The 23,560-nt window shown below is 57.5% G+C and overlaps 10 protein-coding genes across 10 annotated transcripts; 4 read left to right on the top strand and 6 right to left on the bottom strand.

Moving 5' to 3' along the window:
* Positions 1-89: 89 nt before the first annotated feature.
* Positions 90-2,017, bottom strand: CHGG_00843 (uncharacterized protein; the record flags this gene model as incomplete). The annotated part of the gene is made up of 3 exons (XM_001220063.1): positions 90-965; positions 1,025-1,619; positions 2,004-2,017. 3 exons carry the CDS (start codon positions 2,015-2,017, stop codon positions 90-92), a joined length of 1,485 nt encoding a protein of 494 aa, XP_001220064.1.
* Positions 2,018-3,966: 1,949 nt separating this feature from the next.
* CHGG_00842 (uncharacterized protein) lies at positions 3,967-5,085 on the top strand (the record flags this gene model as incomplete). Its single annotated transcript, XM_001220062.1, has 1 exon — positions 3,967-5,085. The coding sequence occupies one exon, from the start codon at positions 3,967-3,969 to the stop codon at positions 5,083-5,085; it is 1,119 nt and encodes a 372-aa protein (XP_001220063.1).
* Positions 5,086-5,920: 835 nt separating this feature from the next.
* CHGG_00841 (uncharacterized protein) lies at positions 5,921-7,746 on the bottom strand (the record flags this gene model as incomplete). Its single annotated transcript, XM_001220061.1, has 4 exons — positions 5,921-6,345; positions 6,408-6,708; positions 6,773-7,668; positions 7,740-7,746. 4 exons carry the CDS (start codon positions 7,744-7,746, stop codon positions 5,921-5,923), a joined length of 1,629 nt encoding a protein of 542 aa, XP_001220062.1.
* A 1,347-nt stretch (positions 7,747-9,093) lies between these two features.
* Positions 9,094-11,434, top strand: CHGG_00840 (uncharacterized protein; the record flags this gene model as incomplete). Its single annotated transcript, XM_001220060.1, has 5 exons — positions 9,094-9,239; positions 9,335-9,654; positions 9,721-10,234; positions 10,314-11,101; positions 11,166-11,434. The coding sequence occupies 5 exons, from the start codon at positions 9,094-9,096 to the stop codon at positions 11,432-11,434; spliced, it is 2,037 nt and encodes a 678-aa protein (XP_001220061.1).
* Positions 11,435-11,792: 358 nt separating this feature from the next.
* On the bottom strand, positions 11,793-12,756 carry CHGG_00839 (uncharacterized protein; the record flags this gene model as incomplete). The annotated part of the gene is made up of 2 exons (XM_001220059.1): positions 11,793-12,085; positions 12,147-12,756. The coding sequence occupies 2 exons, from the start codon at positions 12,754-12,756 to the stop codon at positions 11,793-11,795; spliced, it is 903 nt and encodes a 300-aa protein (XP_001220060.1).
* A 1,278-nt stretch (positions 12,757-14,034) lies between these two features.
* Positions 14,035-15,624, top strand: CHGG_00838 (uncharacterized protein; the record flags this gene model as incomplete). The annotated part of the gene is made up of 1 exon (XM_001220058.1): positions 14,035-15,624. The coding sequence occupies one exon, from the start codon at positions 14,035-14,037 to the stop codon at positions 15,622-15,624; it is 1,590 nt and encodes a 529-aa protein (XP_001220059.1).
* A 326-nt stretch (positions 15,625-15,950) lies between these two features.
* On the bottom strand, positions 15,951-16,734 carry CHGG_00837 (uncharacterized protein; the record flags this gene model as incomplete). Its single annotated transcript, XM_001220057.1, has 2 exons — positions 15,951-16,207; positions 16,326-16,734. The coding sequence occupies 2 exons, from the start codon at positions 16,732-16,734 to the stop codon at positions 15,951-15,953; spliced, it is 666 nt and encodes a 221-aa protein (XP_001220058.1).
* Positions 16,735-17,157: 423 nt separating this feature from the next.
* CHGG_00836 (uncharacterized protein) lies at positions 17,158-17,640 on the bottom strand (the record flags this gene model as incomplete). The annotated part of the gene is made up of 2 exons (XM_001220056.1): positions 17,158-17,249; positions 17,412-17,640. 2 exons carry the CDS (start codon positions 17,638-17,640, stop codon positions 17,158-17,160), a joined length of 321 nt encoding a protein of 106 aa, XP_001220057.1.
* A 390-nt stretch (positions 17,641-18,030) lies between these two features.
* CHGG_00835 (uncharacterized protein) lies at positions 18,031-19,569 on the top strand (the record flags this gene model as incomplete). Its single annotated transcript, XM_001220055.1, has 3 exons — positions 18,031-18,492; positions 18,550-19,169; positions 19,224-19,569. The coding sequence occupies 3 exons, from the start codon at positions 18,031-18,033 to the stop codon at positions 19,567-19,569; spliced, it is 1,428 nt and encodes a 475-aa protein (XP_001220056.1).
* A 1,079-nt stretch (positions 19,570-20,648) lies between these two features.
* Positions 20,649-22,106, bottom strand: CHGG_00834 (uncharacterized protein; the record flags this gene model as incomplete). Its single annotated transcript, XM_001220054.1, has 1 exon — positions 20,649-22,106. The coding sequence occupies one exon, from the start codon at positions 22,104-22,106 to the stop codon at positions 20,649-20,651; it is 1,458 nt and encodes a 485-aa protein (XP_001220055.1).
* Positions 22,107-23,560: the final 1,454 nt, after the last annotated feature.

Raw genomic sequence — 23,560 nt, 5'->3', positions numbered from 1 at the left:
CTCCATTTTACTCTACGTTCGTTTCGTAAGCTGTCAGCCCACAAGGCATTTCCATCATTAAACAACCCCTCCCCTTCCTATGATTTAATTTAAGCCTGGTATGTCGACGCCGCGACGTTGCCTCCACGTCCAGTCCAGTTGACGTGGATGTCCTTGCCCTCCTGGTACTTGGCGTTCGCCGCCTCGGGCTTGATGCGGAAAGTGTGGGCACCGAAGTAGTCACGCTGCGCCTGCAGCAGGTTGGCGGGCAGGTCCTTGGTACGGTAGCCATCGAACCACGACAGCGCCGTGGAGAAGGCCGGGGACGGGATACCGAGCAGGGCAGTTTTGGCAACAACGTCTCTCCAGCCGGGCTGCGCCTTGTGGATGGCCTTGTTGAAGAAGTCGTCGAAGAGGAGGTTCTCGAGGTCGGGGTTCTTGCGGTACGCCGCAGTGATGTCCTGCAAGAAGACGGAGCGGATGATGCACCCACCGCGCCACATGAGGGCAATCGACGGCTTGTTGAGCTTCCAGCCATACTCGCGGGCGGCCTCCTGCATGAGCATGAAGCCCTGGGCGTACGAGATGATCTTGGAGGCATAAAGGGCCTGCTCGAGGTCATCGAGGAACTGCTCCTTGTTGCCCTCGAAGGTGTTGACGCGGCCAACGAACTCAAGCTTGCCAGACGCCTTGACACGCTCCTCCTTGATGCCGGACAGGCAGCGGGCCAGGACGGCCTCAGCGATGAGAGTGACGGGCATGCCCAGGTCGAGCGCGTTGACAGCGGTCCACTTGCCGGTACCCTTCTGGCCGGCCTTGTCCAGGATCTTCTCGACGAGCGGGGTGCCATCTTCATCGTTGTAGTACAGGATATCCCGGGTGATCTCAATCAGGAAGGAATCCAGAACGCCCTTGTTCCACTTAGCGAAAACGTCGCCGATCTCCTTGCAGGACATGCCGAGGCCACGCTTCATGATGTCGTACGCCTGTGGTACGTTCGTCAGCCTCACGCGTTGCTAACAGGGACAGCAAGGGCAGCACATACCTCGCAAATGAGCTGCATGTCACCGTACTCGATACCGTTGTGCACCATCTTGACGTAGTGGCCAGCACCCTCGTCACCCACCCAGTCGCAGCAGTCCTCGCCATCGCTCTTGGCAGCGATGCTCTGGAAGATGCCCTTGATGTGAGGCCAGGCATCCTCATGACCACCGGGCATCAGAGAGGGGCCGTAGCGGGCACCCTCCTCGCCGCCGGAGACACCGGAGCCGACGAAACGGAGGCCCTTGGAAGCGAGGTACTTTGTCCTCCGGTTGGAGTCGGGGAAGTGGGAGTTGCCGCCGTCAATAATGATGTCGCCAGCCTCAAGGAGGGGCAGGAGGGTCTCGATCCAGTCGTCGACGGGCTTGCCGGCCTGGACAAGGAGCATGACACGACGGGGCCGCTTCAGCTTGGAAACGAACTCCTCCACAGAGTGGGCGCCGACGATGGACTTGCCCTTGGCCTCGTTGGCAAGGAAAACGTCGACCTTGGACACGGTGCGGTTGAAAGCGCAGACGGTGTAACCGTGGTCGGCCATGTTCATGATCAGGTTCTGACCCCTGCGCACGATTATCAGCCTCATGCCGGGCGCACCGGGGCTTTCGGGAAAGGGTAGGGGCGGCGACTTACATGACGGCCAGGCCGATGAGGCCGATATCAGCGCTGGCGCCATCGTTAGCATTTTCCTTAGAGGGTAGCGAAAAAGTGCCAGCTTTCAGAGCTCCGCCAACGTTGATGTTCGCTAGGCGGGCGCTGGAGGGAACTCAGTAGGTGGTAGAAAGAAAGCTGCCGGCCCCGCCGCGGGACAGTCAACACCCGGCGCAGCGCATCACTACAAAGCAACGCAGAGCAAAGCAAAGGCAATGAATGCGTGCTTGAGGTGCGGCCGCAAATGCGTGATGCGCGAGTTGTTCGGAAAATGACTCCAAAAGCTGTTGGAGGGGCAGACGGGAGGCGGGGAGGTGGGGGTAATTGCGACTTACACTGCGCCAGACATTGTGAGGGTTGTTTTGCTTTTTAGGTCTTCGATATGTCGATGACAGAAGCGTGACAGCTATGAGCTTCTCTGCTTGCGCAAGCTCGAGAAGTTCAAAAGTGGTGGTGTTGGATGGGAAAGTCCTCAGCCAAGAATGTCAATGGGGGGAAATGGAAGGAGGAAGAAATGGAGCCGTGGGGTGGGAAGGTGCATGACGAAACTTTTAATAGGAAGCGAGCTTCGATGTCGGAGGGGCTCAATCGCAGGACTGCCAGCTAAAGTGACAGCCACCGAAGGCCACCTCTCGAACGAACCCTGCGGGTAATTACCGCGGGGGCTTACTCAGTCATGACCTTGCTCTGCCTTCCTTCCACCATCTGGGCAGTTACGAAACACTCAAGCTGCCCCTCGGGGCTTTGTTCAGATCCATCATCTATTCCCTTGGCCGACGCCACTGACAGCCTTGTTTTCGGCTTTGGCTACCTGGCTACCTAGATTTTCATGACACTCGTCTTGCCCTCCTTCGATATTAGGTACTCTAACTGTGTTGCACAAAGAATAACTGAGGACCATCTCCCGAATTCACCACGAAGCCATAGGGTAATGGCAACAGGGTATCCCGGGACGGCAACAGCTGTTGTTTTGGCAACAGGGTTGCGTCTCTTCTCAAGCTTCGGCTTTGACGCCAAGAACCGCCCTGAGCTTCCTTGCTCACCTACGATAGGTACGCAGCACCGTCGGCATGACTGAGCCTTCATCAGGTTGCCATCGAGGTAACAGAGAGGCACAACATGGCGTTATTTTGGCCCTGGTCAGACATAGGGTGCGTCGAGTCGAGCATCTGTTGGTTTCGGAACCCGGACGCCGCGCGCCAGGGAACACGGCACAGGAAGGCGGGTCACACTCAGGGGGGACTCTGTGGTATGTTTCCAACTCCGGAAGCCGCCATACCAACTTGGGCAGCTTACAAAACAAGAGCGGCCCCAATGTCCATTGTTGACAATGCATTGCCGCCGGTCCCAGGGTGGGAGCCTTGGAAGTGTCCCCGGCCGGATGTCGGACTGGCATACTGTGTAGATTGGCACCAAGATATCGGCCCTTTCAACCGCAAGTTTCCGCGGATCGATCGGAGTTACACTGGTGGGATGTGCGCCTCGGACATCCAGAGCGCGGGTTGTTCGAGATGTTGCCCCCCACTGTCCAGACTCTTACGGCGCTTGATAACCCCACCAAAGAGGGATTGCAGAGATGCAGTTGCTGACCCAAATTCCCGCACTTGAGCCATTGTGTTTGGGGCTAATGATTTCAGGCTCTTTTAGGCCGGCCAATGGGAGAATCCTTGGACATGGTAGGGGTGAGGCGAGGAATTCTCTGCCTCCGATTGTCGTCCGTTTCCGATTCCGCTGTCTGGAAATGTTGAGCCAAGCGCCGCAAAACACCTAACTTAGGAGGGGTCCGTTGCCCCTCCATTGGGTGGAGGTTGGGGGCTTGGGGGGACAAGGAAACATCCCACGCTGCATGACGCGCAGGTTGTAATCACTGAGTGGGCAGCTAAAAGAACAGGGTGCGAAGCCTCAAATGAAAAGTCACGAATTTATGCTGTCCACAAAGCTGCACAGACCATCTCCAGCCCCAAAACTGTTCCTGTCGGGGTCCATCAAGATGCCCCACCTCTCCACGCCACACTCTTCAAAAAGTTCAGCCACTCGGCAAGCACCCTTGTGGCCTGGGCTCTTCTGACAGACACCGCAATTTCTCAAACACTTGCAAAGCAGGCGCGTCGTCATTACCTTGGCTATCGCATCTGGTCCCGTTTGCAGCTTTTTCGTGAGCCAGCCACAGCCAACTCGCCAACCCGATCCAAAGGTTGTAAGAGCATAGCCGCCACCGGACTGGGCTCACAGGTACGTCACAACTTACCGCGCATTGCTGCACAATACATTTCCCCCATCGGGCGCAAGAAATTCATCATGTCGTACCCGGGTCCTCCAGGTCATTCATCGCTCCCTCCGCGCCCACCGGCCAGCAAACTCTCGGGGTTCAAGCCCGCTTTCACCCCAGCACAAGTAGCACTTCCAGCTGCCTCGGGTGCCGGCTACACAGCACCCACACCGTCATACCCCGGCTACGGACCCCCCGCGACACGCCCTAGTTATGGCGCACCACCGTCTGCATCGCCCTACGCGGGTAACCCTTCAGCTCCCGCCATAGGCGCCGGCCGCGGGGGCTACGCCCAGACCGGAGCATACAGTTACGCGCCACCACAAACCTACTCACAACAGCCGCCTTCGTACTATGGTGCCTCTGCGGCCACCGGGAATTACTCGGCGCCACTTCAGATCCGAAACCCCTTTCCCGCGCCCGATAGCGCGGGCGCAGATTTCGACCCGGAGATGGCGGCACAAGTAGCCCAGTGGCAGAGCGCGTACATGCCCAAGGACCCCAACGACCCGACCAACAAGCCCGCCGCCAACAACGGCCGGGCCGGTGCCGGGACGCCGGGTGTCGCACAAGCCAACACGGCGGAGCCAATCGACAGCACCGCGAGCACGGACCCGAACGAGAGGCAAAAGACGGTCTATCGCGAGGGCGGCGGCAAGAAGTGGCAGGACGACTCGCTGCTGGAGTGGGACCCGGCGCACCTGCGGCTGTTCGTGGGCAACCTGGCGGGCGAGACGACGGACGAGTCGCTGCTCAAGGCGTTCGCGCGGTGGAAGAGCGTGCAAAAGGCCAAGGTGGTGCGCGACAAGCGCACCACCAAGAGCAAGGGGTTCGGGTTCGTCAGCTTCAGCGACCCGGAGGACTTCTTCCAGGCCGCCAAGGAGATGAACGGCAAGTACATCCAGAGCCACCCCGTCGTCGTGCACAAGGCCAAGACCGAGATCAAGCCGGCCATGGTCAAGGAGGACCGCAGGGGGAAGAAGAACCAGAGGAAGGGCGGGGGTAGTGGGAATAAGGGCGGTAGTGGCATGGGGGCTGGGGCCGCGGATGGTACGGGTGCGTATGAGCCGCATCTTGGGCCGATGGGGGGCAGCGGTATCACCAAGCCTGGGCAGAAAACGAAGGGCGGGTTGAAATTGCTCGGCTAGATGGTTTGGTTGGGCGGTCATTTTCGGCATTGCGGAATGGTAAAACTTAATGGATCGACCATCTGCTCTTAGCCAATAAGATACAGATACCAGAACCTTAAACCGAAGCCAGGACGAGGACGAAGTGTGTATATCAGCACGCCAAGCAAATGAGATATGTTCTATAATGCGTTGCCCAGTACCAACCCAACAGTGGTCTTGATGTGCCTGTCACCAAGTCTTTCTCCCGCGTTCCCAACTTTCCCTGCTCCAACCTTTCGGACACAAGCTAAATCGAAACACAAAAAGATACGCAGGTTATGTGGGTATCATGATAATGCCACTTTGAATCACGAGAACATGTATAAACGCAGAATTCAAACACGGCCTGTCCTCCCATCCCCCGACGCCCGCCTAGCATCGGGTGCCGATGCCAACTCCATCCCAGGCCCGGGAACAACATCCCTTTCCGTCGGCGGTGAACAGCACGGCGTCGCCGTCCACACTCCGGCCTCAACAAGCCCGCATCCTCCTGGTTCATCATCCCCGATCACTCCCCACTGCCGCTGCCACTACCACTCGGCGGAGTTGTCCTCCTCCTCGGCGGCCAAGTGGCCGCGGTGCACGTTGGTCTGGGCCTCACTGCGCATCTTGGGTGATCTTGATCCAGTTGTACGCGGCGATGGCGGCAATGGTGATCACCAGTGCCGATTAACGTTGGACGGCGGTCATGGTGTCGCCAAAGAACGAAGGGCGGGCGGCCAAGATGGTGGACGGCCCTCCTAGAAGATGCCCGCGATGGAGAGGGGGCACGACCGGAGGTGCGCTGCAGGCAGGGCGAACTCGGACGCCGTCATCAGGAAGGCGATGACACCCGGGAAGAGGATTGATCAGCGGGGCGAACGAGCCAGTCCCTTTCTCCTTCGGCGATGGTCTCCAGGCCGGCGAACAGGGCGCGCGGGCCCTCGACGGGGATGGCGATGCAGACGAGAGTGACTAACATGACGGGGGCGAGGAAGAAGATGCTGGAGAAGGGGTTCGACGTGGCCGGGTTGCGGAGCAGCAGGATCTGGGTTAGGGCCCAGCGGAAGCCTGAGAAGAAGGCCGCCGCGATGACGAGCACGAAGCCGCTCAGTCTGAACTCGACCTCGCCTGCCACCATCATCACGACGCCTAGAGTCATGGTGGCGATGATGCCTACAAGCTTCCAAGTCGGAGATTCGAGGCGGAATAGGAAGGCGAAAATCAGGACGAAGGCGAGTGAGGAAGATTTACACATGGCTAAAGGGGGGGGTTATTAGATGGGCCGAGTGGCATGGGGATCTGGCATCAGCTAGACTTACTGTAGAATGTAAGGGTGATGAACTGGAGCGAGGTGTTGCCCAAGCCAATGTCAAGGCCGGTCGCCACGCCGCAAGGTCCAATTCTTGTGAGATAGAACATCTTCGTCATGATGGGCCGTTCTGGCTCTGCTTCATGTCTTGACTGGCCCAAGTCGGACCTGTAGCCGTTCTTCGGCCGGAACGAGGGGAAAAGGAACAATACCAATGACGCCAAGGAAAATTGCACGAGGAAATGCATAGCGGTTGTGAACATAGGAAAACGAAAGTCGAGCTTGTCGGGTGAAAACATCCATTTGTTGTACTAAGCGGTAGTTAGCAAGCCGGTCCGTCTTAACACCATTCTGGATGGGGCATCATGTCCATACCAAGGATATCAATAAAGAGAAGAAATACCAGAGCCCAATCAGAATGCCATTGATCAACAGGCTCTTGGCGACGCTGCGGTCTGCCTCCTGCTTCTCCTCCGGGGAGATGTCGTCACTGACTACCCGCTGATCGAGCAACTGGTTTCTCCTCTTCTTCCGCTTCTTCCTCCGCCTGTCTTTCCCCGTCAGGCCCGTTTCCTCATCATCGTGGAGGTCTTCGTCGGTGAAACCACCCTCATCGGTCTCGTCGAGCCGTGGAGTCTCCCCATCGCTGCTCTCTTCAACAATCTTGCCCTCGCCGTCCACGGTGGAGGGGTTCCGAAGTGGCTGAGACCTCGCTCCTGGCGAGCGATGGCGATTATTTGAGGCATTGGCGGGATTGATGAGACTGCTTCGCCGGCGGCGGTGGCCGGAGGGCGTAACGGCATCCATCTCAATGTCGTCGGGACCCAGACCCGGGGCTGTGGATTGTGGGTTCAGACCCGTCCGGGGGGGTTCGGGAACCGGTGCAGCGGATACTCGGGGGTCCTGCGCTCCGCTGGTGACTGCTGTCGCGTGTCCCAGCGCTGAGGGCGCTGACGGGTGGGAAACGGGGGTTGAGGCAACCGAAATGCCAAAACTTTCTTCTAGAATGGAGGTCGGTGGAACAGGATCGGAGGAAGAAGTGCTCGATGAGAAAGGAACTGGCATTGTTTGGGCAAAGGACGAGGCCTCATCGTGGTCCAATTGCACAGGCGGCGTCGGGAGGCGCCCTTCGGCAAGGTCAAGCCGGACAATGCTTGCATGCCAGAAGGGCAGATGAGCAGTGGAGTTGCCGAGCACAAGACGCGACGGGGATTGGCTTTGGGGGGTCCAGATGACCGGGTCCCCGGTTGAGTCTCGACCCGGAGCAACACCTAACAGCTGTCCACAACTGACAGCTGCTGCTGGGGGTACACTGCCAAGGCGCCAGGCCAAGACCACTTACCTAACATTTGTGGCGGCATCAATGAGTTGGCGAGCTGGCTTCCTGCCTTGCCTGCTTCCTGCCTCCGAATCGCCAGTTCCAGAACTTGACAATTTCAACCCAGCACTTTCTCGCTTTGTTTTGAGCTTGGCTGTGCTTGGGTTCCAAAATGGTCGTATTCGCGGGCCTTGACTCTGAAAATCTGTCGTTTCAGGTGGACGGAATCCCTAGCTTGCTGAATTTTTAACCAGGCCGGCAAAAAAGGCAGCGATTCTTCCGAACTGAAACGGATGTGCGCCGGGATTTGGAGCTTGAATTGGGGAGGCTCGGGAGAGCAAGCGGCGGGAAGTTTAAGGTAGGACAGCAATGTCTTGGGTTCGAACTTGACCGCCTTTTACAGGAAACTTGACGGCATGTTACAGATTTGTACGAAGTATATCACAATGAGTTATTTGTACTTCAAACCTTGTCAGCTTAAACAGCAAGCCTGTCGATTTAACTCTTTCACCAGAACCTTTAACCGTACGACAAGATGGGATGGAGAGCGCACGATACCACCCGATCGGGCTTTACATGCGCCTCCAACACCGGCCCTATCATCAACGACTGGCTAGACTGGCAGACTGGGACCCGACTGAACGTTGCCACTCTCTCTCTCCCGCTCTCAGCTGCAAGCCCCACCGCGATTACTCAGGCGCGTTTGGGTCGCGCTGCGTCATGGCTGATCGACTCGGGCCCCTCCACTTACACATACGTCACGTAATCTGGACTCAGCACCGGCTCAGTGCCGGCTTCGAGCAGAGGCTTCCGCGCGCCGCTTCAGCATGTGCAGCGCAAGACAGCAGCATGCAACCAAGGTGGCTGACTCAGGATCACAATGCATCCCGCAGGACCCCAAGACCCCTAAGAGCCCAGATCCAGTCACTTAGAGATCGTAAAGCTGATCTGGAATGCGGGGTGATGCGACCTGAACCAGAACCGGTGTTCCCCCTTTCTCTACCCCGCAAGTCGTAGGTTAGGTGGTTGGACGTTAATGCATCTCCAAATTCCAAGTTGTTGTTATAAGCCATCCCTGAAGTCCTCCAGTCGCGTAGTGTAGTCTCCGCTGAAAATCTGAAAATCAAGTTCAAGCAAAGGAAACTCGGAAGCCGGGACTGGCGGTCCCAGATCATCCTTCCTCCCTCTGTTGACATCATTGTCCCATTGGTCATACCAACACCCAATCCGGTCCTCCCTTCAGCTCATGTTCATCTCAACACACCATAACCCGAACGCAGCCTGAACTTGGGCTACACTACACGACTTCTTGCCTCACTGCTAACGTCATTCTTGTGACACGCCCTCCACTGCCTTCTTAGGCTGTTTGTTTTTCACCATGGCTGCCCCTTGTTCGGCCCAGAATGAGAGCCAGATGCGGAAGTCCGGGGCTGGCTACCTCCCCATCGAGAACTATGGCTTGATTGGCAACATGAGAACCTGTGCTCTGGTTGGCATGGATGGTAGCGTCGATTTCATGTGCTGGTGAGTGTAGCGTGCTCATCAAAACAGTCCCATATTTCCCATCCGAGCCTTCCGATAATATGTTCTGTTTATACCGAGTCACTGATATTCCTCAGGCCCGAGTTTGACTCACCTTCCATCTTCTGCCGTCTTCTGGACAAGGATAAGGGGGGCTACTTCAGTATCCATCCGGCTGCCAACCTGAGCTGCACCACCAAACAACAATATCTCCCGTCATCAAACATCCTCCAGACCCGCTACATCCACGAGGATGGAGTTGTGGACCTCGTCGACTTCTTCCCCCGCCCAAAGAATGCCAAGGTCATCTTCAAGGGGCCGAAGCAGGGCGCTTACCGCGAGATGACGAGTGTCCAGGAGGAGCTCAAGCAGTGGTTAGTCCGCCGGGTCGAGTGCATCCGCGGCCGCCTTCAACTGGGTTAGTACGGGCAAGTCATCTAGGAGAATGGACATTCAGGCTGACAAGCTCTCCTCTGGCGGGTAGATGTTGAGATCTTCCCTGCCTTTGACTATGCTGCGGAACCACACACCACCACCGTGCTCCAGGAGGAAGGTATCCCGCACAGTCCTCAGAGCAAGACGGCAACCTTCCACAGCAAGAATGCCAAGCTTCAGCTCGACGTCAGCATAGACCGCGGCGAGGATAGCAACGAAAGCTGGCCTACCGTGCGCTTCAAGAAGGCCACGAAGCCCGGCATGCTAGGCGAGGGTGTGGTTGCCAGCGTCGATATCTGCGAGGGTCAAGCTGTGTCTTTCGTCATCCGGAACGATGTCGAAAACCACATCACTGAGAACATCACCAGCACCGTGCTTGACACACAGCAACACGACACCCAGACGTACTGGTATAACTGGATCTCCCGAAGCAAGTACAAGGGCCGCTGGCGCGAGGTCGTGGCGCGGAGTCTCATGATCTTGAAGCTCATGACCTACGAGCCGACGGGAGCCATCATCGCCTCCCCGACATTCTCCATCCCCGAAGACATCGGAGGCGTCCGGTGAGACAAAGACATTCTTTCCTAGACCCCTCACCCCCCCCCGCACCGTTCTAACGGACACACTGACCCCCAGATCAAGCAACTGGGATTACCGGTTCTCTTGGGTCCGCGATTCCAGTTTCACCATTTACATCCTGCTGCGCCTAGGATTCACCGAGGAGGCCGACGCCTACATGGAGTTCATCAGCGAGCGGTTCGTCAAGTCGCGGGTGGAGGACAGCGGGCTGCCCATCATGTTCACCATCCGGGGCGAGACGGACATTCCCGAGCGGGAGCTGACGCACCTGGACGGGTACCGGGGTAGCAAGCCGGTGCGGATCGGCAACGGGGCGGCCTTCCACCAGCAGTTCGACATCTACGGCGAGCTCATGGACGCCATCTATCTGTACAACAAGTACGGAAAGCCCGTCCACTGGGACCTGTGGTGCGCGGTGCGCAAGATGCTCGACTTTGTACTCACCATCATGGACCAGCCCGACATGTCCATCTGGGAGGTGCGCAACAACAAGCAGAACTTCACCTACTCCAAGGTGATGCTGTGGGTGGCCTTTGACCGCGGCCTGCGCCTATCGGAGAAGCGCAACTTCCCGTGCCCCAACCGCGTCAAGTGGCTGGCCGCCCGCGACAGCCTGTACGAGGAGGTCATGGAGAAAGGCTACAACAAGGAGATGAAGTGCTTTGTGCAGAGCTACGAGAGCCAGACCATGCTGGACTCGTCCATCCTCATTGCCCCGCTCGTCTTCTTCATCGCCCCCAACGACCCGCGCTTCCTCAACACCATGGACCGCATCATGCTGCCCCCCGACAAGGGCGGCCTGACCAGTACTGGGTTGGTGTACCGGTACGATACGGAGCTGTCCGAGGATGGTGAGTTACCATTTGTCCTTCTCAGTCCAAGATGACTGTCAGTTAACATCCCCTCTCCTCCCAGGTGTCGGCGGCCGCGAGGGTGCCTTCAGCATGTGCACGTTCTGGCTGGTGGAAGCCATGACGCGGGCGTCTGTCTACGAGCCCAAGTACCTGGTGCGCGCCATCAACCTGTTCGAGAACATGCTCAGCTTCTCCAACCACCTGATGATGTTCTCGGAAGAGATCTCCCGCAGCGGCGAGCAGCTGGGGAACACGCCGCAGGCTTTTAGCCACCTGGCTCTGATCAGCGCGGCGTTCAACCTGGATCGCGTGTCGGAGTTCAAGAAATAAAGGGGGACGGGGAAGTATTGGCAGGTGCTGGTTGCTTGTGTGTGCAGCGAAAGCTGCTCTTCAACTAGGCCGATTACTGTTCGAATGATATATCCTGCTACATATTACGAGGTCTCTGTTGATATGCCCTTGTGTGCCCCTGTTTCTGTGACCTTGTCGGCGATACATAATCAAGCAAAGGGGAAGCAACCCACGAAGTAATGGATTTCTTTATTCCACCCGGTTCCGAACGCCATCGCTATGCTTCCACTCCCGGTTGACTCTCCTCCCATCTTGCCACCATGCGGCGATCCGTGACATGTTGCTTCCATGGTTAACATATCCCAACACACAATACAGTAAATACTACGAAGCCGTCTCATGACAGGTCCATCTCATCCGCAATGCTGCGATCGCCGAGAGAGCTCAGCCCCGAACTAGGCGGCCGTGACTCCTCCCTGTCGCCATCCCCATTAACTTTCCCGAGGTGATTTTGCAGAACCGGGGGCTCAGGCGTTTTCTGGCCGGCGATCCGCCTCCGTTCCTCCCAAACGAAAATGCTGGGGCACTCGCCCCCTTCGACCAGCACATCACCGTGCTCGATGCTCTTGCCGAGTAGCGTGCCGAGATATTTCGAGTCGTCGTCGTTCTTGCTGTGCTTCTTCTTCAAGGCTGCTCCATGCATCAGCAACCACCCCACCACAATAGAAAAAAAAAAAAAAGAAGAACTCACCATCCAAATAATCCCCCGCCTCATCCACCCCATCCAGCGCGATCCTACTAATCTCCTTATTGAACGACCCCATCGCCCACGCAATGAAATTCTCCACGCCACGCATGTCCTCCTCCCCCAAATACTCCTGCTCCTCAGGCAACCGCTCGGGCAGCAACGCACCAGATCGCTGCAGCGCCATGCGCACGTCGACGATAGTCGGCGCGGGAATCACCGGGTTCACCACGGCCGCGCCCGTCGTCGCGGGCGCTGGTGCTGGCGCAGGCACAGACACAGACACACCGCCGACGCCCCCACCCTGGCCCTGGCCCCCGCCCTGGCCGTCGCCGTCGACGTCACCGATGGTGCTGCTGCGGCTGCTGCCGTGGCCGTTCGCGGTGGGGTGGTGCGGGGGGCCTAGTAATGATAGTAGTGATGACGGCGGGAGGTCCTCGTTGTTGTGCGCCGCGTAGACGGCCGTCAGCTGGCATAGGTGTAGGAAGTAGCGCGCGGCGAGGTCGGTGACCGAGTCGATGACGGAAGTCTTGGCGCTGTGGTAGCCCGTGGCGCGCAGGATCTGGAGGACGGCCGGGCGGAGGAGGGCGTGGAAGAGTGGTGGTGGTGGTGTCATGTTTATTTTATTTTATTTGTGTTTGTAACGTGATGGCGGTTGGTGGTGGTGGGTGTGGATGATTGTGGTTCTCGTTTTGGTGTTGGGTGGCGAGAGGTTGAGGTTTGAACAATGAGAAAAGCTCGTCGTCGATGTCTGGGTTAGAGGCTCCTGCCGAGAACTCGTGGAAAGGATTTATGATAACCCTAGATGGGATGCGAATGGATCAAGGTTGGAGCCGCTGTTCTCTCTGTTTCACAGGCTGCTCATGCAATCGGGAAACTGTTCATGACCGGCCCGTACGATAAGGTCGGAACCGGCTCATCGACAATCAGTCCCTATGAAGTTCCCTCCCACCGTCTGATAAAACAGGATTCTGTTATTTCACCACTTTAAACAACCCACCAAGTAGGGCCAGATATCACAACATCTGTCGAGGTGGGTGTGTGGTTACTAGTTCGTGTGTTGGATTTCGATTGTGTTCAGATCAGGTCCACGGGTGCAGAAGTAAAGTGGGGTTTCCTAGCGCGTAAAGATGGGAGCGCGCGGGTTGTGACAGTGGCGCCAAGTTATCCATCCATACAGTGTGTAGCTCAATCAGTCACCGATTGTCTTCCCACCTTCTCTCTCCGAACAATAATCAAAGAATAGGTAACAAGCATCAAGAGGGATAATAGAATCTCCTTAATGCCATAGCGGGGACGATCCTTCGCATAGATCAAAGCGGATCTGACCCCAGTAAACAAGCTATTTATTTGATCAACTCTCCTCGCCAGTTCTTCCAAGACTTCCTTCCATACAGCTTTCCTGGTCCAACTTTCGATTCAAACCGCATTTCAGTGCACGAAGGAACGATGGCATTCCCGGTTTAGACCCCACCACAGGCTTTGATCCCTGTCGACCACCACCCCACACCGCTGGGGTTTCCAGATCATTGCCAAGAAGAACTCGGGCCAGAGCCAGGGTTTATCGATCGCTCCATCAAGCCGGCGCATCGCGTCGATTCTCAGCAACCATCAACCACGAGTAGCTGGCCAACCGCCGGCCATCAAGCTCTTCAATCACGACCTCGAAAGAACTGCAGAACGGCCGCCGCGATTCGTTTTTGCCTTTGACCCCTGTTTGACCGCTTGTAGCCGTCAGCCACATCCTTTTCCGGGGGAGCAGTTAATATGACAGCTTCCGTCCTCAGATACCCTCCATCTTAAACGTGTTCCTTTCCTCGACGTTTACCACGACGATCCCATTCCCACGTCTGTGACGGCAATCCGTCAGACCATTTCACAAGATACAATCAAGATGGAGACCCCGCAGCAGCCGCCTGGGCCAAAGCGGCTACCTAGTCTTAAAATTACTAGCCGCACAACACCCGCCGGCGGTGCTGCGATGATCACTCCCAACACTTCGTTCCAGTCCACTTCACCTACTCCGCCAACGCCCTCTCAAGGCCCATCAAAGATTCGCCTGGTTACGAAATCGCAGCCCTCGACACCCGCCGATTCCCGTCCCCCGAGCCTCGCACGTCCTGGGACCATCTCCACATCGAACGGTCTGGGCACAATATCGGCCGTGCCGAAGATCACGCAGACGAAAACGGGCAGAATCAGCAAGCCCTCCGCGAAGAAGCGAACGAGAGAGGAGAGCGACGATGATGACGAGGAGCCGCTTAGCAAGGGTACCGCCCTAGCGCACCAGTCCAAGAAGACAAAAATCACTCTCAAGCCGACCACACCTGGCCTCGTGAGACAACCAACACTAAAAGTAAAACCTGTCGGCCGGATACCAACAAAACCGCTCGGCGAGGGCTACGACTCGGAGGCGGAGGATCGGGAGGTCGACCCGGTCATCGAAGAACAGTTCTTGTTCCGCATGATGCCTGGAGAGCCGAGCGATTACCTGCGGACAGCAATCCAAAATAAACAGATTGGTGTTCCCAAGGCACAAGGAGGAGCGGACTTCCAAGTTAAGTGGCTGGACGAGGAAGGCCGGCGAGCCGTGGTCACTGTTATGGGCCAGTTGTACGCCGCCATTCTTCTGGATCTGCCCAGTATAACCGAGGGCATGAAAACATGGGACAAGAAGTCCATGGTCAAGTCGTCAGACATCTGCCAGATGTTGATGGCTTTCGCACGAGTTCAGACTGAGGAGGAGGCCAAGACGGCACCCCTCCCCAGAGCCGTCGAGCACGGCCACAGATGGCCCCACGGCATCACGCCACCAATGCACGATGCCAGGAACCGCCGGTTCCGCAAGCGGCTCAGCAAGCTGGAAATCAAGAACAAGGAAGCCGAGGTCGACAGGTTGCTGGCGTCTGATCGTGAGGCTTTGTCCGTCCGGACCGAGTGGATCGACAACAGCAAAGACGGTGCGGAGGACGAGGAGGAAGAGGAGGAGTACGAGGAAGACGCAGAGGGCGAGGCGGACGACTACTTTGGCGATGGGGCCATGGGGCAGCAGCCCGATGAGGAGGAAGAATTTGAGGTCGATGACGCCGCTCTCGAAGCCGAATTCCTAGAAGCCGTCGAGACCCCACTCGTCGAGACCCCCGGGTTGGTACCCGATGCCACTACACCCAATACCGCAGCCGCTCCCACGCCTGCGCCCCAGGCTGAGGATGAAACGGGCGACGCCGAGGAAGAGGAATCGGACGAGGAAGACGAAGAAGACGGAGACGAGGACGAAGACGAGGACGACGGCGATGAAGACGAAGCGGCCGCCGCTACCCGGGCCGTCATTGCGAGCCTTAAGAAGCAACTCAAAATGTACGAAACCCAGCTGGCGGCCTCGGTGCAACCCATCATGAGGAAGCGACTCGAGGGAAACATCCGAAATGTCAAAGCCGAGATTCTGCTCAAGAAGTCGTCCATTGGCGAGGCGGAGGAGGATTAGGGTATCCGAAACCTGGTCCTGTAATTTGCGGGAGGGGTGGTCTTTTACTTTTAAACCTAGCGATGTAATGCAGCCACGACCATGCGAGCAGTAGATTAACCGCCCATGAATTGGCACCTCATGAACTTGAAATACGGCAACGAGGACCAAAGCCGATGCAATGGTGTGTGTTTGTGCCAAAAAGAATACATACAATCACAAATGTTTGTACACATCTGGGCGCCCTCGCCCATCCACCTCCCAGTACCTCTATATCCCGTCACCAACACCCACCATGTATTCCTCCTCCCCGCCAGCACCTCGACAGCCACCCCCCCACCACCCTTTTACATCGCCTTGAGGTAATTGCTCTCCTTGATCCCCGCGCGCCGCTCCTTGCGCATCGCCCGCCGCAGCTCCTCGCGCTTGTCCACCGCCGCCACCGCCTGCCCCACGTTCCCGGGCTCCGCCCCCGGCAGGTTGATGGTCTGCTTCTGCAGCGGGATCTTGGGCACCAGCGCCTCCAGGTCGCCCGACGCCAGCAGCCGCGCCTCCTGCACCCGCTTGCGCTTGAGGGCTAGGCGGCGCTGTTTTTTGGATTTGGCTGTGTGGAGGAGGAGGGGGTGGTTAGTGGATGGGTTGAGGTTGAGGTTGATGGGGTGGGGTGAGGGAGAGGAAGGCAAGAGGGAGAGATGGAGCGGAAGCAAAGATATGGAACGTACAGAACTCATCTCCCGTGTCTGCATCGGCCGTGGAATCGGCCTTCTTCTGCACCTCCAGGCAGTTCCACAACCATGCCGGGTAGGCTTCGTCGGCGAGCGCAACGGGGTCGCTTTTGCCCTTGATGTAGTTCAGGCCCGAGAGTACTGTACCCTCCGGGCAGGAGGACCGCGGCCCGGTGGTGGCCTCGCTGTCGGCGGCTGACGGCGGCGTGAGGGGTGTCAGGTCGGGCGTCGACGGCTCGGCCGCAGTTGTTGCGGGTGCGGCGGCGGGTGCTGTTGGGGTGGCATTGCGCGTGCGGAGGGTCGTCGTGAAGGAGCGTGCCGCTGCCGGGGCTCGTGTGAAAGGTTGCGGGGTTATTTGGCGGGTTGTGAAACCTGCGGCTCGTCGGAGGCAGGTTCGGCAGATCATGGTTGTGTAGGTGTGTGTGTGTGTGTTGTATCGGCTTGTTGCGAGCTGCTAGGTGGGTGGATGAGGGACGGAATTGAAGTGTAAACTAAAAATTTCTATGGAGATCGAGATTGCCCAGGCGCGCAGTTTTGATATCAAACATCGAGACAGCCCACCAGAAACCGACCAAAAAAAAAAAAAAAAAAAAACTCGGAACACTTGCATTTACGAATATCATTGCGAGCATGAGTTTCTTGAGTTTTAATGCGTTTCAATTGCCAGTATGTACACTCAATTGAATCCCTAATATTGGGATTCCAACCTGGCCAGCTCCAAGCTCACATGGCCTTCCACTGACCTACGCAACCCCGGAAGGCATTTCCTCTTCATGAACCTGCGTCCGGTCCAAAACACTCGTTTGCGTATCCCCAACAGCGTAATTATTTATTGCTGCGCACCATCTTTCGAGAAGTAGTTCTGCTGCTCGAAAAGGTAGCCCTTGACCTTGGCGCTCCCCAGCAGTTGGAGGTATCGTTCTGTACCCCTGTTAGCATCTTGTTATCCTGCTATCCTGCTATCCTGCTATCCTGTTACAGCTGGCGGTTGCTCCAAGTATGTTGTCGGGAGACTGCCAACTGCACATATCCATCCCCTCTACCCCGCTAGGTATCCCTCTCTTCCGTCGGGGATGGACTGACCTCTCAGCCGACCGCACTTCTCCAAGTGGTTGACACCTTCCCGGTAATAGCACTTGCTCAGCTCCTCCCGGACCAGCCGCCCCATCATGACTTGCACCCATTGCTCGCGGATGACGGCATCCTGGGCCTGCTTGAGGCGCTTCGTATCGTCGTAGTCGACACCGTCGAATGTAGGGGCGACCTTGGGCTTCTTGGCCAGGAAAGCCCTCGGAATTCGGGAAGTCGGCATAATGGCGTGTTGCTGGCTGCACCGAGCGTTTTATAGCGAGCGCAGACCGTGTGTTAGGGTGTGTGCTGAGCGGGAGATCGGTTCGGCCGCTGCAATGGAGCTGTGATGCGCACCTTACCTGCGTTTCGCTGGCAGCCAATAGCTAGCAAACAGAATTCGTGCCCAAATTTCAAGGCAGTAGAGCGCTCCACCTTTTCTTGGCATGCAACCTTGCCGCCCTCCGGCCCCGCCAAAATTTTCAGCGATAAGCTTATCTACCTCCAGCCACTCCTTCCCCAAGTTTTTATTCCTTTTTTTCTTCCTCGACTTCTCTTTCCTCACCTTTCCTCACACAATTGTCCATTCGGAAAACTTTTCAATCCATTTTCCATCAATCACTTCTAATTCAATATGGGCAAGACAAAGGACACCAAGGCCGTCAAGGCCAAGGCTACCCCCGTGAAGGCTGCCGCGCCTGTCAAGGCCGCTGCGGCGAAGGTCGACAAGTCCAAGGGCACCGCGAAAAAGGTCGTCAGCAAGAAGTCCAAGAAGGTCGAGTCCGAGTCGGAGAGCGATTCTGATAGCGATTCCGCCTCCGAGGTCAGCGACAGCAGCTCGGAGGAGGCCAGCGACTCGGAGTCGGACGTTGAGATGGCTGATGCCCCCAAGGCCGCTCCCAAGGCCGCCGCCACTAACGGCAAGGCCAAGGCTGCTAAGGACAGCTCTGACTCCTCTGATGAGTCCGGCTCCGATGAATCCGACTCCGATGAGTCTGAGTCTGAGGAGGCGGAAGAGGAGAAGCCTGCCCCCAAGGCCGCGAAGGCGAACGGCAAGGCCAAGAAGGCCGAGTCTGACTCGGATGATTCGGATGATGTGAGCTCATTTTAAACCCCTATGACAGTGTCCTAGTTGCTAACGTTTGCCCCCTAGTCTGACGAGGATGAGGATGACTCCAGCGACTCTGGCTCTGACGACTCCGACTCCGACTCCGATGAGGAGGAGTCCGCTGATGAGAAGCCCGCCGTTGCCGAGAAGCCCTCGAAGAAGAGGAAGGCTGAGGAGGAGCCCGAGGCTGCTGATGCCTCTGCCAAGAAGACCAAGTCCGACGGCGAGGATTCTGAGAAGAGCGCCACCTTGTGGGTTGGCAACCTCGGCTGGGGTGTTGATGACAACGCCCTGTACGAGGAGTTCCAGAGCATTGAGGGCATCGTCAGCGCCCGTGTCGTCAGCGATAAGGAGACCGGCCGCTCGCGTGGTTTCGGCTACGTCGATTTCGACAGCGCCGAGGCTGCTCAGAAGGCCTACGATGAGAAGAGCGGCGCCTTCCTCCAGGGCCGCGACCTGCGCCTTGACTTTGCTTCCAAGCCCAGTGCTGATTCCGCTCCCAATGCTCGTGCCGCCGACCGTGCCAAGAAGCATGGCGATGTCATCAGCCCCCCGAGCGACACCCTCTTCGTTGGCAACCTGCCCTTCAGCGCGGACGAGAGCTCCGTCTCCAACTACTTCAACGAGGTCGCTCAGGTCCAGAGCCTTCGTATTCCCACCGACCAGTGAGTAACCATACCTCCACGCTCAATTTTGCAGACTTTTAACTATTTGATTAGGGAGTCTGGTCGCCCCAAGGGCTTCGCCTATGTCACTTTCTCCTCAATTGATGATGCTAAGAAGGTGTTCGAGGCTCTGAACGGCGGCGATCTGGATGGCAGGCCCGTCCGTCTGGACTATGCTAAGCCCCGTGACAACAACGGCGGTGGTGGTTTCGGTGGCGGCCGTGGTGGTGGCCGTGGTGGCTTCGGTGGTCGTGGCGGTGGCCGCGGCGGGTTCGGTGGCCGTGGTGGCGGTGGTGGTTTCGGCGGCGGCCGTGGCGGTGGTCGTGGTGGTGGTCGCGGCGGGTTCGGCGGTGGCCGCGGTGGTGGCAGTGGCTTCCAGGGCAAGCGGACCACTTTCTAAGAAGTACATGATACAGCCGCACATGAGGGACACAGCGAGGGTTTTGCACAGTACCATCCGAGGGCTTGTGGGTTGTCGGCTTTTGAACTCTAACTCCCGTGCCGGGAGCCGTGGGCTTTGAGAGAGAGATACACCTGAGGGCTTGACCTTGACTCGTGGGCTGCTTTGCTCTTTGGCAGCTCCTTGACGCATCGGCGCAAAAGCCATGCTGGTGGGCTTGCTGATCTTCGCCTCCTAGGCGGTCAGATAATGATGGGTTTACTGCATTTGTGGGCTCGTTGGCTCGTTGGCTCGTGGGCTCTGTGGCATACCTAGCGCCGCGGGGGTGGCAGAACGCTCTCTGGAGCCGTTGCCATCCCGGCGCTCGTCCGCTTCCCGAGGGTTCTGAGGGCATTCGAGGGCTTTTCCGTGGGTCATAAAAAAGTTTGGGTTGATATGTTTGTACGGTACGGTCACGGTGGTTTTATCATCTTTGTTTTGCATTTTCCTTGGGCAACTCCCCGACCAAGGCCAGCTTCGGTCTCGACGGGTACACGGGCGATTTTACACGGCTTGCTTCATCTCATGCCTGGTGAGTATCCCACCCTACATACCCTGATACCCTCTAGCAACCGATCGATGTACGAGAGTCATAATAGATAGTTGGGACAACGTCCACCATCCCTACCAATTGAGGATGTTTGTTGTACAAATGATGCCGAATATCCCCTGCCTGAAGGAAAACTGATGGATGGACAAAAACTACGATGGTGGTATTGTTGCTACCAAGACGATCTGAAACTACCAATATCCCAATGAACCAAGAACCGCAAGACACCTCCCAGGAAGGCGCAACCATGGCCGGCCGACCGGAACGAAGGAAACTGTTTCCATGCAGAAACGGGTAACGAACCTAAAACAAACCGCCCGTATATCATCGGCATCTCAATAGATAGTTACACATGTCCCGGAATCAGCCGCTTCCAATGCAACGCCCCGTCCCCTCCACGCGTTATTCGTATTCCATACATAAAATCATCGATATATAAACCGCTTGAGGTGTGACCGAGGGAGGAGAAGTATATAGGTGCCCTCCTGGTCTAAGCAGCGACGCTCTTCCCCACGCCACCCCAGCGGAACCTCCGCAGCGTGCCCCCAGCGCCCGCCCTGACCAGCTCACCTCCACAACCCGCAGCGCCCGCGGACGAGGCGTTCGCCGCCGCCCCGCCAGAACCGACCAGCGAAGAGGACGCGGCGGCGGCGACGCTGCTGCCGCCGCCCTCCTGCCGGCCGACCTCGCGGCCGATGACGTAGCCGGCGCCGAAGCCGACCACCGAGACCAGCACTACCACGCCCGCGCTGACCACCCACGTGAGGAGCGTCGGGCTAACGCTGAAGAAGGGCGCCGCGTCCGTGGCGGAGTCGCCATCGAGAAGGGTGGTCGAGGTGCGCTTCTTCTTGGCGGCGCGCGCGGGACGGCCCTGCGTCGTGGACGGGAGCCCGCGTTTGGAGTCCCGCTGTTGCTGTTGCTGCTGGTGCTCGCGGCCGGAGCTGGAGGATGGCGCGCTGGGCGCGGAGGAGTTGGATGCCGTCCGGGCAGTCTTGGCCCTGGCCCCGCTGGCTGGGGTTGCTGTTGGTGGAGCCGGCGGGCTGTTGGTGGCCATGAGCTCCGATTCGGGGACTAGACGGAGCTCCATTGGCTGGGAGCTCGGCACGACGCCGGCTCCGGCGCCGGGGGCGGTCCGCCGTTCCTCGTTCTTGGGCAACCCGCGGGCTGCGGCGGCGCAGGAGAGGAGGGTGGTTAGCGATGCACGTAGCGCGGCGTCGTTGTCGGCTTCATTGGGAGGGGACATGTAACTTTGGCCCCGGTGAGAACGGGCGTGCGGGCGGTTAGGCATCGGAGGGCGGGAGTGAGAAGGATGGTTGTATGCTGCTGAGCCAGTTGAGTGGCGGTGGGCCAGGTGTGAGGGAGGGTGTGAGAAGGCGTTTGGCTGAGGCCGAAACACAGGGCTGTTGGACGGCCGACCGAGGGCCGTCGCATTCTCATCATCGTCACTCTCCGAGTCTATATCCACCACGGCGGACGCCCTCATAGCGGTTTGATGACGGGGTAGACTCGCGGACGGATGTACCGCTTCCGTCGAGCTGGTCATGACTCGGTCCTCTTCGCTCTCCGTTTCATCGTATTCCTCCTGACTGCTCGTTGTGCCGCCTTGGGTCGCGGGGTGGCCGACGATAAAGGAAGCGGGCATCGCATGCTGCTGGTGTGTCCGTCTCCGCCTTGGTGGATACGAGATCCCACCAACCCGGAGTCCTGTTGTCACGATCTCGTCTCCGATAGACGATAAGGACGACGATGACGACGGTTGTGAGGTTACTTCGACCCAGGACTCTGAATTTACGGGCATTAGTTCCTGGTTGAACGTCGATGCAGCGGCGCTCAACTGACCATCGTTTCGGCGCTGGGCCGATGGCGCGTCTGTCCGCCCTGTGGTCTCGGCGCTGCTGACATTGCGCAGCCCTGCCTGCCGTGGGCGATACGTATCCGAGGGCGCCATCGTGGGCGAACAGTCACTTTACGGAATATCGAAGAAGGATACGGCACTCGAGTAGATGGATGTCTGTTTAATTTGGGTGCTCGCGCGTCCTGCGAAAGATCCAAGGTCGCTCGTCTCACCGTTGGCCCCGTGAGCCCCGCCTGCAAGAGTGGAGTCGTTATTCGGACGGTGAGGTTGGAGATGCAGGCGGTCAACTAGAACGTCGGTGAGGCAGACGAGAGCCGATTCGCAGGCGTTTTTTATGAAAGAAGCAGCAACCGAGTTATCGAGTATCCGGAGCCTGGGGTTGCCCTGTTGCAGCACAGAGCTCGAGGGAGGAATGGAGGGCTGAAGAGGCTTTGTTGTCTCGCTGGTTTTGTTGAACCTTGGCAATCGATTGCAATTGCCAGATAACGCTTTGGTGAGAAGCGGGCGGAGCCCAGCGTGACCCACCGTTTTGGGGGTGGGACGGTCACCCCGTCCCAGATTCGTCTTGTGATTGGTTAGCTAGAAGCTTGTCACTTCGCTTGTCTGCCCAGCTGCTTCAAGGGCGCACCAGTATGACGTTACGCAGGCAGGCTAGGCGACGAACTGCAGTCTGCAGGAACTCAACCGAACGCCACGCCGTAATTTGATGGCTCGAATCATCAGCTGTGAATAACTACCGGTTAGTTAAAGCACCTTCATTGTTCGCATGAAAAGTGCTAGGTTTTTCTGTGCGGGTTTTATTGACTACCGACGTAACTATGTATCAAACCGTAAACGGCAGCCCTGCCAAGGAATAGTTATAATTGTCACCCATCAGTTACCAAATCTATATGGACAACCGCAGGCCTACCAGACCTAGTTTAGTTGTCATACAAACAATCTTCACCTCGTATAATGCTTCAAGTCGGGCGTCCAAACCATTTCCGTGTTTTGGGTGCTCGTTGCCCCACAAACCCATGTGTTGAATTTCAGACAATTTTGTGTAACCCGAGGTGGTGGACAGAGAAAGACAGCTAGATTCTTTTATCTTTTTCTCTCATCTCCGCCCGCACTTTTTTTTCTTTTTTTGCGAGGCTGGGGATGTAAAAATAAGGACGAGGACAAGCCGATAGCACTGTAGGGATGTGTAGACAGTGAAGACACCGAGCATCAAGCAACCCGACAGCCTGGATGACGGGGACCGGGGTTGCATTAGCGTCCAAAACCTCGGCATCGTTTCTTAGAACAACATTATGACCCAGCCGTCAAGGGGCCTGGAGATTATATTGCCGGACTGCATGATGGCCACGCTCCCAAACCCCCCACATAGGTACTGCAGGGACAACGAGACGTCACCTTCCGAGAGGAAAGTGGTCGAGATGGGCAGGGATGCAACATCCACGAGATATTACCGTGACTGATTCCGTAGAGCCAAAAGGTGAGAGCCCGAAGCCATAGGCCGAAAACGCTATGACGGTCGGGGAGAGACTGTGGCAACCTGGCATGTA

The sequence above is a fragment of the Chaetomium globosum genome, genomic scaffold, assembly GCF_000143365.1.
Source record: "Chaetomium globosum CBS 148.51 scaffold_1 genomic scaffold, whole genome shotgun sequence".
Lineage (NCBI taxonomy): Eukaryota > Fungi > Ascomycota > Sordariomycetes > Sordariales > Chaetomiaceae > Chaetomium > Chaetomium globosum.
This window is presented reverse-complemented; position numbering and strand designations above follow the sequence as displayed.